General features: G+C 38.6%; 1 protein-coding gene and 1 long non-coding RNA gene across 7 annotated transcripts in view; one reads left to right on the top strand and one right to left on the bottom strand.

Annotated features, from left to right (window-relative positions):
• The window catches only part of LOC146395943 (uncharacterized), a 180,578-nt gene that overhangs the window by 102,454 nt on the left and 58,619 nt on the right, over positions 1-19,505 (bottom strand). The gene's annotated exons all lie outside the window — the stretch shown is intronic.
• Positions 1-19,505, top strand: part of PLA2R1 (phospholipase A2 receptor 1) — a 118,712-nt gene that overhangs the window by 92,688 nt on the left and 6,519 nt on the right. For 3 of the 4 annotated variants that reach the window (XM_085001215.1, XM_085001214.1, XM_085001216.1), the window contains exons 21-26: positions 7,476-7,593; positions 8,266-8,396; positions 8,771-8,918; positions 12,861-13,096; positions 15,698-15,866; positions 17,667-17,804. In XM_085001215.1, coding sequence (XP_084857341.1) covers positions 7,476-7,593; positions 8,266-8,396; positions 8,771-8,918; positions 12,861-13,096; positions 15,698-15,866; positions 17,667-17,804 — 940 coding nt within the window. Of the gene's footprint in view, positions 1-7,475; positions 7,594-8,265; positions 8,397-8,770; positions 8,919-12,860; positions 13,097-15,697; positions 15,867-17,666; positions 18,323-19,505 lie in introns of all 4 variants that reach the window. The other variant, XR_014830500.1, reaches the window with a different exon arrangement.

Here is a 19,505-nt window from a genome sequence, read left to right as displayed (position 1 = left end):
CATGGTAAGCTCTAATCTATTTTCCATCTCTGTGAATTTGCCTGTTCTACATATTTCATATAAATGAACTCATACAATACTTATCCTTTTGTGGCTGGATTATTTTATTTAGCATAATGTTTTCAGGATTCACTCATATTAGAATATGTATCAGAATTTGATTCCTTTTTATGACTGAATAATATTCCATGCCACATTTTGTTTATCTGTTCATCTGTTAATGGTTGGCTTATTTCCACTTTTAAACTATTTTGAGTAAATCTGCTAGGAACATTGGCATACACGTGTCTGCTGGAGTCCCTGTTTTCGCATATTTAGGGTATTATACCTAGGAGTGGAATTGCGATATCATATGCTAATTCCATGTTTAACTTTTTGAAGAACAAACTGTTTTACACAGGGGCTGAACCACTTGACAGTCCTGCCAACAGTGTATGTTAGCAATTTCTCCATATCCTTGACGACACTTGTCATTACCTGTCTTTTGATTATTGCCAACACTAGAGTCTAATGTTAGTGGTTTTGATCTGCATTTCCCTAATGAATAATGATGTTGAGCATCTTCTCACGTGCTTATTGACTATTTATATATTGTCTTTGCAAAATGTCTATTCTGGTCCTTTGCCAATTTTTAAATTTGGGTTGTCTTTCTGTTGTTGAGTTGTAGGAGTTCTTTATATAATCTAGATATAAAACACTTATCAATTATATGTTTTGTATTTTCCCACATTTTTTGGTTGTCTTTTTATTTTATTGATAATATCCTTTGATGCATAAAAGCTTTTAATTTTTTTTTTGTCTTTTTAGGGCCACTCCCTTGGCATATGGAGGTTCCCAGGCTTGGGGCCCAATCGGAACTGTAGCCTCTAGCCTACACCACAGTCACAGCAATGCCAGATCCGAGCCACATCTGTGACCTACACCACAGCTCACAACAATGCCAGATCCTCAACCCACTGAGCAAGGCCAAAAATTGAACCTGTGTCCTCATGGATAATAGATTCGTTTCTGCTGAATCACAATGGGAACTCCAAAGTTTTTAATTTTAATGAAGTTCAATTCACCTATTTTTTCTTTTGTTGCTCATGCTTTTGGTATCATATCTAAGAATATTTTGCTAAATCCAAGGTCATAAATATTTACCTCTTATGTATTCTTTTAAGAGCTTTATGGTTTTAGCTCTTATATTTAGATTTTGGAATGTTTTTGTTTGAGTCTTATACCTGATGGTTTTTCACAGTTTTTTGAACAAAGGCATCCTGGAGTGCTCTGAGGGGAACAGCCACAAAGAATGCCTATCTTGTCTCAAAATCACACTTTTGATACAGAGAGTGAGCAACTCCGAAGCATGAGCACAACTATTCTTATTAATCATAATACCTCCCAGGCATAAAAAGGCTATGTTAAGGAAATTCAAGGCAAGTTATATCCTTGGCATTAGAGAAATAATTCTTAGAAACTTAGAATGTTTGTTTTTGGTTCACCCTTGGCCATTGCCCTTTCCCTGAACTTTCTTATCCATACTGCTTAGCTCTGTCCCATGTTTCCTCCTGTGTAGGCATGGGGGGAGCATGTACACACATGGGCATGGGAACAGGGATGGCCCAGCAGACCCAGGACAAAAGTGCAAGTCAGTGCTTCCTTTGTAAGGAACAGGAAGGGGCATGAGTAAAGCACAAACATGCACACATAGGAGGAGAAGACTTTCTGTAGCTAACTATGGAACAGCTTAAAACACCCTCCTGTAGCTTAGGGGTTTTTAAATCTTTATTGATAACTAATAATGAGATTAGTGGTTCATAGCCCTGATGATTATTTAAAATCACCAGGTGAACTTTCTAAAAATATCGAGGTGCAAGTGACATCCTAAAGAGTCTGATTTAATTCATCTAATGGGATCCAGGCATTAGTTTTTTTTTTTGTTTTTTTGTCTTTTTAGGACCGCACCCGCAGCATATGGAGATTCCCAGGCTAGGGGTCAAATCAGAGCTGTAGCTGCTGGACTACACCACAGCCACAGCAACACCAGATCCGAGCCGCATCTGCGACCTACACCACAGCTCACGGCAACGCTGGATCCTTAACCCACTGAGCAAGGCCAGGGATCGAACCTGCAACCTCATGGTTCCTTGTTGGATTCGTTTCTGCTGTGCCACAACGGGAACTCCAGGCATTAGTATTTTTTAAAAGCTCCATCAGTTATTCTCACATGCGGCCAGTATTTATTTGCCTGGCAATGCCACAGTTGCACAACTTAGTGTTTGAATCATTCAGAGGACTTGATTACTAAGGATATGGTCACAGCAGGTTTCATGAGAGGGTGACCTATTACAGACTGAGGTTTCAGGGTCCCCAAGCAGGGTCTCCCCACCCATAGTTCTCTCTCCTGCATAGTAGCAGCTAAAATCCCACCAGTGGAGCCTCATTCCTTTGCCTTAACACTTTTAATTAACTTTTAAGGAAATATTTCTGAGATTGTCTCATCTGTCATTTACACTTTGGAATAAGTGGGTTTATCAGATCATTAGGAAAGCTAGAGATATAGAGAACAGACTTGTGATTGAGGGGGGCAGGGGGCAGTGGAGGAGGGATGGACTAGGAGTTTGAGATTAGTAGATGCAAACTATTATATATAGAATGGATAAACAACAAGGTCCTACTGTATAGCATAGGGAAATATATTTAATGTCCTGTAATATACCATAATGGAAAAGATTATGAAAAAGAATATATATATATATATATAAAACTGAATCACCTTGCTCTAAGAAGAAATTAACACAACATTGTAAATCAACTATACTTTAATGAAATAATTCTTTTAAAAGCTGGGGTATGGAAAGCCCAGTGGGGATGGTTCTAACTAACAACAACAAAAAGGTACAGAAGGAAAATTTGTAGGAGGAGTTCCCGTCGTGGTGCAGTGGAAATGAATCCGACTAGGAACCATGAGGTTGTGGGTTCGATCCCAGGCCTCACTCAGTGGGTTAAGGATCCGTCATTGCTGTGAGCTGTGGTGTAGGTTGGCAGCAACAGCTCCTATTAGACCACCTAGCCTGGGAACCTCTATATGCCACAAGTGCAGTCCTAAAAAAAAAGAAAGAAAGAAAAGAAAATTGGTAGAGAGCAATGACAGACATTACTCATTTATCTTTTTCTTTTTTAAAGGGCTGCACCTGCAGCATGTGGACATTCACAGGCTAGGGGTATAATCGGAGCCACAGCTGCCAGTCTATGCCACAGCCGCAGCAATGCAGGATCCAAGCCCAGTCTGTGACCTACACCACAGCTCACGGCAATGCCGGATCCTTAACCCACTGAACAAGGCCAGGGATCAAACCCACGTCCTCCTGGATATTAGTCGGGTTTGTTACCACTGAACCATGACGGGAACTCCCTCATGTAGAGTTCTGAATATCAATACATTATGTTCCATTAAAATTTGCTTCTTGTTTGCCAACTTCCTAGGACGAATTTTTATTGGTTATTTCTAAGAAAAAATCCTACTTGGTTGACTATCCATTTTTACAAGTTTCAAAACTGAGATACCAGAAGTTAAGTGTTTTTTCTCAGTCTCATATTTCCCCCATGTTTGATTATGTAAAAGAGCCTTATCAGGGATTGCCCTGAGAAGAAGTCATCTAAGATACTTGTCACAGCAGAGCTGTGTGTAAGAGGAAGAAATTCTGTGTGTGTGTGTGTGTGTGTGTGCGTGTGCGTGTGCATGTGTGTGTGTGTGGAGAGAAAGAGAGAGATTAGATTAACTCTTGTGCTTCTACTTATATATATTTTATGACCAGACTTGGATTTAGTGCTAATGGCTGCTTTCCAACATCCGGTTTGATATTAGCCAACATTTTGTTTCATGCATAACGGGTTTTCCTTAAGAAAAAACTCACTCCTCTTTTAAATTATATAAATTTTTATCATTTTACTCATTCGTTTCATTCATTTATGTTGGATATTGGTGACTCAATGGTGAGGAGAAATAAATACAATCTCTTCTCTTTTGGAGCTTACAGACTCGAGGGGGAGAAACATTAGTAAATCAATCAGGAAAATAATTTACAACTGTGACATAAATGATGGAGAGTTACACAGTTCTGTAAAAGTATGTAACAGGAGGACCTGACTGAGGTCATCAAGACAGGAAACATTAAAAGTAGGGGAAACAGCATGTGTTAAAGTCCTGTGATGAGAAGAAATGTGACATTTTGAAGCATAGAGAACTAGAATGTGAAAAGGGAGATGAAAGAAGTAGGCAATATTATGTTAGAGTTTCTGGTTTTTATCCTAAGAGCAATGAGAAACCCCAAAGTGTTTTTAACTAAAGAGGGAAATGATCAAGATTGAGTTTAGAAAAGAAATCATTCAGGCTGCAGTACCAGCAGGGAAGGCAAAAATGAGGAACGTAAGAGTAGTTAGGAATCTATTACAATAGTCTAAGCAAGAGATAAGCCATTTGGGCTGATTGTGGTTGCAGAGACTATGGGGCACTGGGCATAGGGAGATTGGTGAAGGGCTCAGTCATTTGATGCCCAGATGGTAGGACGGAAGGGGTAATAGAGGTAACTGAAGGGTGGAAAGACTCCCTGGTTACAGGCTTATTCAAATGTACTACTGACTATGCCAATCAAGGTCAGTAGGAACACTGGAAAAGGACCAAATCTGGAGGAGATCATGAATTCCATTTTCAAATTTTGAACTGGAAATGACTTCGAGACAAAAAAGAATTTTATATTCGAAATTCATTTGGGATACAGTAAGATATCCTTAATTCATGGTAATAACCAGAGATGCATTAAACTTGATCACATTTTGCAAATGAGTAGGTAAATAAACATTTAAAATTAAGGGTGTTGTACTTCATCTGGCTGCTTTGCTTTAATTATTAATGACACCATTTCAAAATGTGTTAGTAAACATGTTATACTTTTAGAAACAATGAAGTTGTGGTAATGGGAGGCTACACTCCTGTAGTCAAGCTAGTAAATCCTGGCTGAGGCAAACGAGGTGGTGGTGGTGCTGGGGGGAGGGGGACCATGTGTGTGTGTGTTCTCTGGAGAGGTTTATTAAACTAAATGAACCCGTGAGGTTCATTGGTATTTATGAATGGTTCATTAGTGCAACTATCTGAACACAAGGTGAATTCACATTAAATGATAAGACTTCCTAATAATTAGTATGTGCCACTCTTTGGAATTTGTAATTAGAGGAAAGAGGCAGAATGAAAGGAAATAGATAAAGGGATAGTTGTTATAAAATTAAAATCCTTTCAAGCCAATTCCATTTCTTTGTGAAGCAAACAAGGTAAAGGGGACCTGAAGAAGTGAAAATGTACTTCCTCTCTTAGTTGGCACCTCAACTTCAGGCTAGATCAGGATTTCTGGTTTTTATCCTAAGAACAATAGGAAATCACTGAAGGGCTTAAAGAGTGACACGTTCAGGACTGAGTTCTAAAAAGAATTACCCGAGGACTGCTGACACCTGGGGCAGGTGATTACTTGTTAGGAGTGACTGACCAGGGCATAATAGGGTGTTCAGCAGCATCCTTGTTCCCTACCCAGTAGATGCCAACAGCATCCCCCCACTCAAGCTGTGACAACCAAAAATATCTCCAGATATTACCAAAATATCACTTGGAGAGCAAAATATCACTGGACTACATCTAGAATCCCGGAATGTCATTCGACAATTATTTCAGGGCCTCTTGACTTTTATTTTATTCCACAAATATTTATTGGGGGCCTTCTTTGTTGTCCTATTGAAACTGGAGCAACACTTAGTCTCTCCACTTTTTAAGGAGTTTATCGTGGTGGGGAAGGGAAAGAAATTTGGATATTAAAGAAGGATGGAGAAGGATGCTCTCTCAAGGTTAGGTTTCCACACTAGCCTAGAATAATCTTGTAGCTAGGATTTACTCAGTGGCAGATCTCAAGATGTAACCTATCAAGGACCAGCGTTGTCTGTATTCATTGATGAGAGAATAATCCACATGGAATGTTTTTTGCATGAAGTTTCTCCTGACTCCTCTGGAACTTTGCCTGATCTGTTGTAGCCTTTCTCTTCTATCTCTCCCTCTCCCCTAGCTCCTTCTGGTTTTATTAACATGTTTACATTTTGCTGAGCTTAGTGAGGGGGATACTTTTCCTCCACCCTGCCTGCCCTGCCTAACAGTTAACATCTATCTTCTTATCCCATAATGAGTAATCCCTACCATGCCACAGACATGATTCTCTCATGGATAATTATCAACTCTCACTGCCAACCCCCACAGTTTCTCCACTTGACACTGTTGGCGCCCCTCCCATTTGTTTCTCCTCCTAGCTTTCCTTGGTCCTGCCCTTGCTTCTCTTCCCACCAGGCTCCTTTTTTTTTCTTTTTTCTTTTCTGGATCTTGCTCATTGACTTTTGGACCACATGGCTGACTCCAAGTATTTAGTCAATTTAAACACCTGATGTGGTTTTTTTTGGGGGGGGGAGGTTGGGGGGTTGTCTTTTTTTTTTTTTTTTGCTATTTCTTTGGGCCGCTCCCACGGCATATGGAGGTTCCCAGGCTAGGGGTCGAATCGGAGCTGTAGCCACCGGCCTACACCAGAGCCACAGCAACGCGGGATCCGAGCCGCGTCTGCAACCTACACCACAGCTCACGGCAACGCCGGATCCTTAACCCACTGAGCAAGGGCAGGGACCGAACCCACAACCTCATGGTTCCTAGTCAGATTCGCTAACCACTGCGCCACGACGGGAACTCCCTGATGTGGTTTAATTCCCCAGTATTCCTCTCTTACTCAAAGTGAGGAAGTATATTTATAAATAAAATTGAACAAAGTTATTAACTGCCACTAAAAGAAATTTTTTTTAGATTAAATCCTCTACTATAAACTCTGCAGTCAGGCTAGCTCCTTTTTAGAAGGAATACTATTTTTCTTCTTTTTTTTTTTTGGTGTTTTGTCTTTTTAGGGCCTCACTCGTAGCATGTGGAGGTTCCCCTCGGAGCTGCAGCTGCCAGCCTATGCCAGAGCCACAGCAACGCCAGATCCAAGCTGCGTCTGTGACCTACACCACAGTTCAAAGCAACACCAGGTCCTTAACCTACTGAGCAAGGCCAGGGATCGAACCCTCAGTGTCATGGTTCCTAGTCAGATTTGTTTCCCCTATGCCACAGTGGGAACTCAGAGGAATACTGCTTTTCATTGAGCAGAAGACATTGTTCTGACATCCCACATGACAAAACACACCCTTGCCTCTGTTCCCTCCTGATGCAGGTGCACAAAAGGCACTGCCTAACCCCAAAAGCTGGTCCTCTTGGGTTTTCTTTCACCCTTTTGGAGCAGCTGGGGTGCGGGGGGGAGTCATTTCTGTCCAAGAAAATTATAAAAAATTTTCAAGGCTGTTCCTCAGTGTTTTTAGGCAACTTTTAATTCATTGGGAAAAATATGGAAATTAATGGTTTTTTTGGACATTTTTTATAGTGCCTTTTGATGAAAATCCCCAAAGTCCCAGGCGATTGGAAAAACTGGACATCTGCTCAAAATTTCTGTGTTAAAGAAGGGGGGACACTGGTCGCCATTGAAAATGAAGTGGAACAAGGTACTCAATGGCCAATCAGGCAAAAATCACCATTTTTATTCAAGCACCAATAATATTCCTCAAAAATCCTAACATTTCCAAATCCACATTTTAAGTACTAGATTGCTGGTGACATGGACGCTTTCACTTTGACCTATAAAGTTTATATCACGACATCTGTAAAAGTCAGTACACTCCATTGCTTACAAAGTGCTAATTTCCTGGAGCCTTTTGTCTCACCAGGAGTAGTGGAAAGAATAAGGACATATTTACAATTAGTATTTCAAAATATCTAAAATAATCCGAGTAGTCTATTTTAATTGCACGGTATAATTTTTTAGATCCTTTGGATTTACCTACACACTTTTATTTGCTATTTAGGCAATAATTGCATGATTTAAGTATAGTAGATAAACCCTCTTGTTTAGAAAGGCATTGAATGAACACTGGAAATTGTTTTATTAATGATATGATGAAATCCCAGGCTTAGCCAGCTAATTTCTGTCAATTTAAACTGAACAAAAGTGAAAGCGACTGTATTACCTTAATAAGGACAAAGTAACAAACTCCTACAATTGATTCGTAATTAAGTTTGGCTGTCATTTAAATAAAATCATAGCTATAAACAGAATCTGATGATTACCCAAATGGTTTATATGCTATTAAATTTGATAACGTATTCTTATTTTTCAGCTTTCATTACTATGAATCTTTTTGGCCAGACCACTAATGTGTGGATAGGGTTACAAAATGGTGATTATGAAAAATGGCTAAATGGAAGGCCTGTGTCATATTCTAATTGGTCTCCATTTGATATAGTAAATGTAAGTTTTAAGATTTATTTTTTGGAAATCATTTTAGTGAGAGATCCTATTTGAGACTTGTCTACTGAAGTTTTATTTACTTCCTATGTTTTGTAGGCATAAATTTTTATTAGTCACTTATTAATATATTAATTTTTAATAATGTGTTAATGTAATTTCATATAATTTTGATATGTTCCATTAATGTAATTATTTTAGTCATTGCAATAATTATTTATTTTGTGTGTAATGAGGTGAGTTGCAAATAGGTTTATTAAATGCAAATAAAGGAATAATGGTGGTTGAATTTTTAATAATTACATCCTTAATAAAAATCTCAATGTTACAATAATGTTATATGTTACCATTTTAAAAAAACATGTATTCTTTCGAAGCTTCCAAGTCATAACCCCACCAAAGTTCAAAAACACATTCCTCTCTGTGCCTTGCTGTCGAATAATCCTAATTTTCACTTCACTGGAAAATGGTATTTTGAAGACTGTAGAGAAGAAGGTTATGGATTTATTTGTGAAAAAATGCAGGGTAAGAAATATTTGCTTTTTTATTCCTTTCATTTCCATGGCTCATTCTTTTCTTCCATGTTTGTTTAACATGCTGTGTAAGTGATAGTCTCATAGCTAACAGTGCCAGCACTTATTCTTTAAACTTTACATATACATGGTCACTTTATCTCCTCTACCTTAGGTCTGTGGGATTCTAAGGACTCCAGAGACCACCTGAAGGATGACCAAGTTTATGCATCCATTTTGGTCATGTTAAAAGCCTTTACTGGATTGTATGTCTGTTCAGATAATAAAAAAGACATTGAAAGAACTGTTGGAAAAGAGTCAAGTAAATAAACCAACTCAATACTTACTCTTCTTGGAACCTTCAAATGGTCTCTGTGGCTAAATATGGCATGCAGCCCATGTCTGGATCTGATGATCAGAACACTCAGTGACTTCTAATATGAAATACCAAAGCTATGGTGTTATAAGTAGCCAATGAGGTCAATGAACGGTGTGAGTACATGGTAAATAATGTTGAGTAATAAAAACAACAACAACAATAGCTCACATCTTATGCTTTTACTGAGCCCCAGGCTTCCCTAGAGGTCCATAATGTGTGCCTGGAGCTGTGTGGAATTCTAGGCAGCTTAGGAAATATATGCTTACTTGGAATATGAATTATACCTCCTATTGTTGCATACATGTGAACTTTTTGATGATACTGAGTACCAAGCCATCCTCAGAAAAGCAGTTCCAGGGAAACACTGTTTCCTAATTCACAGTTATCACCTGAGTGTAATAATGGTCAAGAACTGAAATAAGATGCCAGATTAGTTATAGTAAGAATATTATGAGAAGACCAGAGTCTTATAGGAAAAGAAATAATATCACTACATCATTACTTGCATACTTATTATGCACCTGGCACTGTGCCTTAGCTTTATAAGCATCATGCCATAAAATCCTCAAGACCATTCTATGCAGTAGGTAAAAATCTCCCCATCTTACAGTTGAGGAACTTGAGGCTCAGGAACAAATAAGTAACACACGTGAAGTCTCTCAGTTAAATACAATGCTCCTGCTCTAGGACTATGATATTGATCTCTTCTTCAAAGGTACTCTCTGACCACTTTCTCTACTCCATATTTTTTTTTATTTATTTATTTATTTATTTATTTATTTATTTATTTATTTATTTATTTATCTTTGTCTTTTTTGAGGGCTGCACCCAGGCTAGGGGTTGAATCGGAGCTGTAGCTGCTGGCCTAAGTCACAGCCACAGCAACACCATATCCGAGCCGTGTCTGCGACCTACACCACAGCTCACGGCAATGCCTGATCCTTAACCCACTGAGCGAGGCCAGGGATTGAACCTGCAACCTCATAGTTCCTAGTCAGATTCATTTCCGCTGTGCCACAATGGGAACTCCTCTTCCATATTTTTAGGAATAATAATGTAGGTTCTTTTGGAGATAGAATAGAGTAGTGGGGTGGTAGTATTCAAATCCCACTTGGGTTCCTTCCCTACCTCTGTAAATAAATTGTCAGCCAAGTCTCCTCTATAAACCTTGATTTCTGCATCTGTAAAATGGAATAATAAATACACCACAATAATAATATACTACGTATAAACAATGTTTAGGAAATTCCAAACATACGTTTAACAAACAATTTTTTATTATTATTGTTTTAAATGCATTATTATTCAACTATACAAGTTCTTGTAGTCTAAAATGAATACCCAAATTCTGGCTCCTCTCTTTTATGTGCCATTGGAATATGTATTTACTTTGGGCTTAGAACCTAAAGTCTCTGATCTGCCCAAAAGAATAAAGAAAGATATCTGAATAAAAAGTCAAAATCCCCAATTTTGAACTTGGTTTCCAATGGATCTTTCTAAGATCAGCAGATGGCAAAATCATATTGCTCAGAAGTTCCTATTGTGGCTCAGGGGTAACGAATCTGACTAGTATCCATGAGGATACAGGTTATATCCCTGGCCTTACTCAGTGGGTTAAGGATCCAGCATTGCAGTGGATGTGGTATAGGGTGGGAGCTGCAGCTGTGATTCAACTCCTAGCCTGGTAACTTCCATATACCACAAGTGTAGCCCTAAAAAGAAAAAAAAAAAATCATATTGCTCAAAATCACCTATGTTATGAAACCTGATGAGATCAGTTACATAGGAGAAATTCATTTTGTGGAAATAACGGGTGCACAACTTAGTGGGGAAAATACTTAAATTGATATTGAGTCACATACATTTAATTTTAATAATTATCATTTGCTTAATTTTAAAATAAATTTTGGAGTTCCCGTCGTGGCGCAGTGGTTAACGAATCTGACTAGGAACCATGAAGTTGTGGGTTTGGTCCCTGCCCTTGCTCAGTGGGTTAAGGATCCGGCATTGCCGTGAGCTGTGGTGTAGGTTGCAGACGCGGCTTGGATCCCGTGTTGCTGTGGCTCTGGCGTAGGCCGGTGGCTACAGCTCCGATTCAACCCCTAGCCTGGGAACCTCCATATGCCGCGGGAGCGGCCCAAGAAATAGCAACAACAACAACAACAACAACAACAAAAAAATAAATTAAAAAAATAAAATAAATTTTATTGCAGTATAGTTGACTTAGAAAGTTGTGTTAGTTTCAGATGTACAGCAAAGTAACACACTGTTATTTTTAAATAGCTACTTTGGTAGTATAAATAATATTTAGACTTTGTATATCAACTGACAGACTTCTAGCAAAGAAAAATAGGTTATGAAAGTCTGTTCCATCACAATTTAGTTGGTGAATAGATTAATTTCACTTTGGTTTTACATTATTACTGTTGCTATATTGAGGTAACAGTTTTAGGAAAAGCCAAATCCCCACTCTGCCATTTTTTGGGGGGTTGAGGAGAGTGGGACAGGAAGAGAAGAGGAAAGCAAGAAGCAACATTTATTTAGTGCCTGCTGTGTTCCACATCCTAAAGTAAGTGCTTTCCGTGACTATCTCCTTGAATTTTACCTCCACCCCACTAATGAAAGCCCTAGTAATCTCTTACAGACCAGAAATTTTAAGTTTAGAGAGAGCAGCTAATTTGACTGAGGTCTCTAAGTCATTTAGGGTCAGGGCTGGGATTGAGTCCCAGGTCTTCAGACCTATCCACACCTCACCATGCTCCTTCCCAACCCCAAATTTGATAAAACCGATATACAGAGAGAAATCCCAGCTACTTTGGAACAGACAGTTCAGAAATTCTTACTTTGTTTTTGTGCTTTAGGATTCCTAAATTTAGCCTAAATACAGTACAGAACAAAAAGGCAAATGCACATATTAAAGAGGAAATATCTGTATGTAACACAGCCACTCATGAACATGAAGCACTAATTATCGTATGTGGGAAAACCTGTCTTTTAATTTATAAATTTTGACTCTAGGTTACACATTAATAGTAATGGTTAATAGGAACTGAATTATTTCTAAGCATTTATTAACTTATTTTTAAACTTCTTTTTAGAAATCATACCTGTTAACATTAAACATGATAACAACTATCATATACTCTCAAAAGTTTAATGAAGTGTTACATTTGGGAATATGGTTGTATAAATTATTCAACTACATTATATATGTTAGTATTGTCTTAGTAAGTACTAAGTTTTGCCAGCAGCATGTGTTAGGCTGATTGTACCTGCTAAAATTAAATCTGCCTAAGGAGATCACTATCAGTTCCACCAAAAAGTAGTCAGTTTGATAAGCAACTGTCGAGATGGGAAATCGAGAAATGATGTAATATGTTTATATTTTTAAAAAACAAGCTCATTCATTAAATTTCCTAAGTGTTTTCATTCTTTAGCATTACCTATGCTTACAGATACTATCTTCATTTTCAAGTAGTTCTGGGAAGGAAAATTCCAATGTTAACCTCAGCATGAATCATGCCTCCCCCTTTCTCAACCAGATGCTACAAATAACTTTTGTTGTTCTTGTTCTAGATACTTCTGGACACAGTGTAAATACATCTGATATGTATCCAATCCCCAATACCTTAGAATACGGAAACAGAACTTACAAAATAATTAATGGGAATATGACTTGGTATACAGCACTAAAAGTCTGCCTGATGCATGGAGCAGATCTGGTCAGCATTACAGACCAGTACCACCAGTCCTTCCTCACTGTTATGCTCCATCGGCTAGGACACGCCCACTGGATTGGACTGTTCACTGAAGTAGGTGTCCCAGAATCCCATGGACAATCCTTGCATAATAATAGAGCCTTAATGATATAGCTACTGAAATGAGCACAGAGCACAGAAAAAAAAAAAAACATGAAATAATAGTAAATGTAACATTTAAGTAATTGGATTATATAACTACTGACCATGCTTATGAGCAGCATATGACTATAAAATAAAAGTGTCCTTTTTTGTTTTTATTTATATTTATTTATTTATTTGTCTTTTTAGGGCCACACCTGCAGCATATGGAGGTTCCCAGAATAGGGGTCGAACTGGCACACCACAAATCATGGCAATGCTGGATCTTTAACCCACTGATCGAGGCCAAAGATGGAACACATTCTCATGGATGCTAGTCAGGTTCGTTAACCACTGAGCCATGACAGGAACTCCGAAAGTGTCCTTTTTTTAGAGTAAACATCTACCTACCTAATTTCTGGAAATGAATGCCCTTCAAAGGTTCTCCAAAAATTTCTGAGAAATTTCAGGATATTGCCTCATCTGTGCATTAGAACACATCCCAAACTCAAGCACCTGCATTTAGGTAATTTGTTGCATTTAAGAAATCTCTAGGGAAAAGTGAATCATGTTTCCTGTCTAGAAATCTGGTTATTTATTAATTAAGTACCCTCTAGAATTAAACATATGGGTTATCTTCCCCCTCTAGGAACATGGTTTGGAAAGAAATATTTTTTATTTTTATTTTTGTCTTTTTGTCTTTTTTGTAGGGCTGCACCCGCAGCATGTGGAGGTTCCCAGGCTAGGGGTCTAGTTGGAGCGGTAGCCACTGGCCTATACCAGAGCCACAGCAACACCAGATCCAAGCCCCGTCTTTGACCTACACCACAACTCACTGCAGCGCTGGATCCTTAACCCACTGAGCGAGGCCAGGGATTGAACCCGAAACCTCATGGTTCCTAGTCAGATTCGTTTCTGCTGTGCCACAACGGGAACTCCCTAATTTTATTTTTTAAAATAAAAGTGTTACACACTCGGAATTCCTGTCATGGCGCAGCAGAAACAAATCCGACTAGGAACCATGAGGTTGTGGGTTCAATCCCTGGCCTCGCTCAGTGGGTTAAGGATCCAGCATTGCCGTGAGCTGTGGTGTAGGTCGTTGTTGAGCTGGGATCTGATGTTGCTGTGGCATAGGCCAGCAGCTGTAGCTCTGATTGGACCCCTAGCCTGGGAACCTCCACATGCCGCAGGTGTAGCCCTAAAAAAAAAGCAAAAACAAACAAAAAAAGGTTACACACTCAGATTAGTAAAAAGTAAATCTATTCTATCCTGATTTCTATTTCTACTTCCCAATGCCAATCAGTATAAACAGTTTCTTGGAGTTCCCATTGTGGCTCAGTGGTTAACAAATCTGACTGGGAACCATGAGGTTGCGGGTTCAATCCCTGGCCTTGCTCAGTGGGTTAAGGATCCGACGCTGCTGTGACCTGTGGTGTAGGTCACAGACAGGGCTCGGATCCCACGTTGCTGTGGCTATAGCTCTGATTAGACCCCTAGCCTGGGAACCTCCATACGCCGCAGGAGCAGCCCTAGAAGAGGCAAAAAGACAAAAGACAAAAACAAAAAGCAAACACACAAAAAAACAGTTGCTTGTGTGTCATTTAGAGATCTGTATATAAATGTGTATCCACATATATACAATTTAATGGGTTAATATAAATATGGCTTTTAAACACAAATGAGTTCATACTATATATTCTGTCCTTAAACTTGTTTTTTTATTTAACATATCTTGTATGACTTTCCATGTCAGCACATAAAAATCTAACACATTCTTTGCGATAGCAGCATGTAAGGATATACCATAATTTATTAAACCATTCTTCTGTGAATGGACATTTGGGTTCTTCCCAGTTCTCACAATCCAAACAATGCACAAAAATATCTTTGCACAAGTAGGATAAATCTCCAGAAGTGAAGCCACTGTGTATCCTTTAACTGTTAGCAAGTGGTACCATATTGCCCTCCAAAACTGGTGCCAACTTACATGCTAACAACAATGTATGCTAACATCTTCTTTTTTCATGTCCTTGCCAACACTGGGAATGTCAAAATTTTAATCCTTGACAGTGGGGTAGTTGAAAGGATGGTACTTCATGGTTGTTTATTGTATTTTTGTATTACAGAATGTTTCAAATTTATGCAGTTTTGCTTTATGGCCTCTGGATTTTTTTTATCAGACTTGGAAAGATATTCCTCATATCAAGAGTATAAAATATTTAGCCAAGTTTTCTTTAGCATTTTTATGTTTTCAATTTTATGTTTGAATCTTAGATCAATCTTAAATTTATTTTGGTGTAAAGAAGAAGATATTGATTCAGCTTCACTCAGACTGCTTACTGGGAAATTATGGTGGCAAGGAGCCAAAGATTCCCCAAAACTAAAAAGGATGTTGCCTGTGGCAGATAGTCCTTTTTTTCAGGGCACATTCACAAGCTGTCCTGGACCCCCTGAACTATAAGTCTAGATATGGAAATAGGAATCTATGTGTGGAGTGAGGGCTGCTCAGACAGCACTGGGTGATAGTACCAGCAGTCATGGCCAAGGAAATGATGGCTCAGTTTCCCTCCACAGAATGGTCTTCACTTTGAATGGTCAGATGGCACCAAATCTTCCTTCAGTTTTTGGAAAGATGATGAGTCATCCTTCCTGGGTGACTGTGTTTTCGCAGACACCAGTGGGCGCTGGAGTAGCACAGCCTGCGAGTCATATCTGCAAGGAGCCATCTGTCAAGTGCTCACGGGTAGGTTCCATTCTACTCGATTCAAAAAATATGTGCTGTGCACCAACTGTATGCAAAGAAGGTACTGTGCTAAGCAGGAGCTATAAGGAAGGGTCATAAGAAGTATCTGCTCTTAAGAAGCATTTGATCTGGCAGATGACGTGCAGTTGAATAACTGTTACACAAGGCAGGGCTCCCAAATGACAAGGGGCGGAGCAAGCTCCGTGGGAGCTAGCAAGAAAAAGAGCACATCATATCCACTTGGGGGAAAGTAAAAAGACTTCTCAAAGGAGATGACTGTGGACATTGTCCTTAAAGAATAGATGGGATATAATCAGGCAGTGATGGGACATGGAGAAGCATTCTCAGCAGATAAGTCTGGGCAAAGACATGGGAGGAAAAAAGGACTGGGCGTGTATAAGGCAAAGCTGGGGTCAAGATTTTTCTGCATCACAGGTTTTGGGCAAGGGAGAGGTAGGAAATGAGGCTAGAAACATAGGTTAGGAGCATGTGTAGAGGAACTTGAATACCACTGAGGATTTGTTTAAGTCAAAGACTAATAGGATTCCAGAGCCATCACATCATCATCATCATCATCATCATGGTAATACTTATATTTATATTATAGATGTAAATCGGTAATGATAATAATAGCATCTCATTACACTTAAAGTTCACCTAGCCCAATCAGGTAAACTTTATTTTAAATATAAAACTTAGAGCATTAAACAGCTTTCTGAAGGTCTAATAGATGTCCATCAACAGCAGCAGGAATAGAAGCTAAGTTTCCTTCCTCTCTGTTGTGTTTATCCTATTACACCAGGTCCCCTTTCCTTTGATTGCAGTGCTGAACAAAAAGAGAGTTCCTTAACACTAGCTGGTTTCTTTTGAAATCTCTCATTTAGTAAGTGTGCATGTATTTACTTACACTCTGGATACTATAAGTCAAATAGCACGCATATTACTTAACTTCTGATCAAAACAATTCAGGACAAAAAATATAAATGATTACCATATATATTGGGAAAGCTAATTATTCTAAAACATCATAAAGTTATCGTTCTTTTTTAAGTAACACTGCATTATTGAGGCTTAAGCGTCAAGCACTAGCTCACCTAAACTTCTTAAGTTGTAAGAAAGATGTTATTGTTAGCTCTCCTTTCTGTGCGAGGAGGATAGGTAACATCCCCATTGCCACACACCTAGGAAATCTGTGTGGATATGTCTGCCTCTCATGCTTGGCCTCTGAAACAAATTTCCCTTAGTTATGTGTTGGGTTGTGTTGTTGTGCTGTTGTGGAAGGCAGCTATGCTCACCAGTGTGCCACCAACACTATGTTGGGCTATGTTATGATACTTCATTGAATACTTTATTTTCTTTCATAGGTTGATGAGCAGGTAAAATTTTATTATCTTCAGCACTGAGTGGAACACATTTTGTACACTTGGAAGTGCCTTTTGCCAATTTCATTCAGCTGCCAGTATTTCTATGAATTACATCCTCCCCTTTTCCCAAATTTTAGGTACTAATTGTAAATATGAAAGAGAGACACCTTCACCCAGGCAGCTCCCAAATTGAGCCTATGAAGCTATGCATTAATATGTCCTGTTGTGTGTAGGTAAAGATTATTTCTCCCAGACATGGTACAAACTATTCCTAATTTTGTAATTGTTTCTATTAAATCCACTCTTTTGAGTATTATCATGAAAATCTCGTTACATATATTTATCTTGGTCTTTTGTAGAATGCAATGCAATGTTTATCTCACTCAATGGACACAGTCACCCCCCCCCCTGAAATCATAACTGATTTTGTTCATAGAAACAAGACCCAGATACCCAGAGTTGTGCTCAGAAACATCTATTCCCTGGATAAAATTCAGAAGTAATTGCTACAGTTTTTCTACAGTCCTAGACAGTACGAGTTTTGAGGCTGCTCATGAATTTTGCAAAAAGGAAGGTAATTCTTTTGTGCTGGTAAAATGCTTTCAATGTATTTCTTCTTCATGTTTTAGTGAACAAGGTAGTTTTATTCATTTGTTTGATTACTTAGTGACTATAGAAGCAACAAAAACAATTGAAAAAATAAGTATTATTGATTTCGCTTGTTTGGGATTGGCTAATATGTTTAATGTCCAATACAAAATTAAAAACCCAAGATGATGTCTCATAATACTGCACTCTCCTAAGAAAGTGTTCCCTTTGAATGAATTTGAATTATGAATCTTTAATGTTCCCTAAATATTCTATGCTTTAAGTATAAGCTTGTATCTTTTCATAAAAGTCATATCACTTTAAAATTTTTAGTCAAAAGGAGTTCCCGTTGTGGCTCAGTGGTAACAAACCTGACTAGAATTCATGAGGACATGGATTCTATTTCTGGCCTTGCTGAGTGTGTTAAGGATCTAGTGTTGCCACAAGCTGAAATGCAGGTCGCAGACATGGCTTGGATCTGATGTGGCTGTGGCTGTGGTGTAGGCCAGCTACAGCTCCAATTTGATCCTAGCCTAGGAACTTCTGTGCAGCCCTAAAAAAAAAAAAAAAAAAAAAAAAAAAAAAAAAAGATAAAATTTTTAGTCAAAAATCACTTATTTACGATGTAAATTTTGAATTTTCTATTTTTTATTGAAGTATAGTTGATTTACAGTGTTGAGTTACTTTCTGGTGTACGTCAAAGAGATTTCTATGTATACATATATAGTATAGTATATACACAATCTTTCAGGTTCTTTTCCATTATAGGTTCTTATAAGATATTGAATATCATTCCCTGTACTATAAGTAGGTCCTTGTTGTTTATTCTCTCTCTCTCTTTTTTTGGCTGCTCTCACAGCATGTGGAAGTTCCCAGGCCAGGGATCAAACCTGGGCCTCTGAAGTGACAAGGCCAGATCCTTAACCCACTGCACAACAAAAGAACTTGAATCCCATACTCCTAATTTATCCCCCCTGCCTTTCCTCTTTGGTAACCATAAGTTGGTTTTCTATGTCTTTGAGTCTGTTTCTGTTTTGTAAATAAGTTTGTTTTTATCGCTTTTTTATTCCACACATAAGTGATATCATATGACATCTTTTCTTTGTCTGACTTAATTAATATGATAATTTCTAGGTCCATCCATGTTGCTGCAAATGGCATTATTTCATTTTTATGGCTGAGTAATATTCCATTGTATATATACTGTATATATATATATATGCTACATCTTCTTTATCCATTCATCTGTTGATGGACACTTAGATTGTTTCCATGTCTTGGCTATTGTAAATAGTGCTGCTACGAACACCGGGTGCATGTATGTTTTTGAATTAGAGTCTTCATCTTTCCCAGATAGATGCCCTAGAGTGGGATTGCTGGATCACCTTAACCCTATTTTTAGGTTTTTTTTTTTCTTTTTTGTCTTTTTGCCATTTCTTGGGCCACTCCTGCGGCACATGGAGGTTCCTGGACTAGGGGTCGAATCGAAGCCATGGCCACTGGCCTACGCCAGAGCCACAGCAACACGGGATCCGAGCCGCATCTGCAACCTACACCACAGCTCACGGCAACACCGGATCCTTAACCCACTGAGCAAGGCCAGGAATCGAACCCACAACCTCATGGTTCCTAGTCGGATTCGTTAACCACTGTGCCATGACGGGAACTCCCTATTTTTAGTTTTTTA

The sequence above is a fragment of the Sus scrofa genome, chromosome 15 (genome assembly GCF_054392235.1).
Source record: "Sus scrofa isolate SSC_HxYL_T2T_F1_AM1 chromosome 15, Sscrofa_HxYL_maternal_Yorkshire_Landrace_v2.0, whole genome shotgun sequence".
In the NCBI taxonomy this organism is placed as follows: domain Eukaryota; kingdom Metazoa; phylum Chordata; class Mammalia; order Artiodactyla; family Suidae; genus Sus; species Sus scrofa.
Note: the sequence above shows the minus strand (reverse complement) of the source record. Positions and strands in the feature narration are given on the sequence as shown.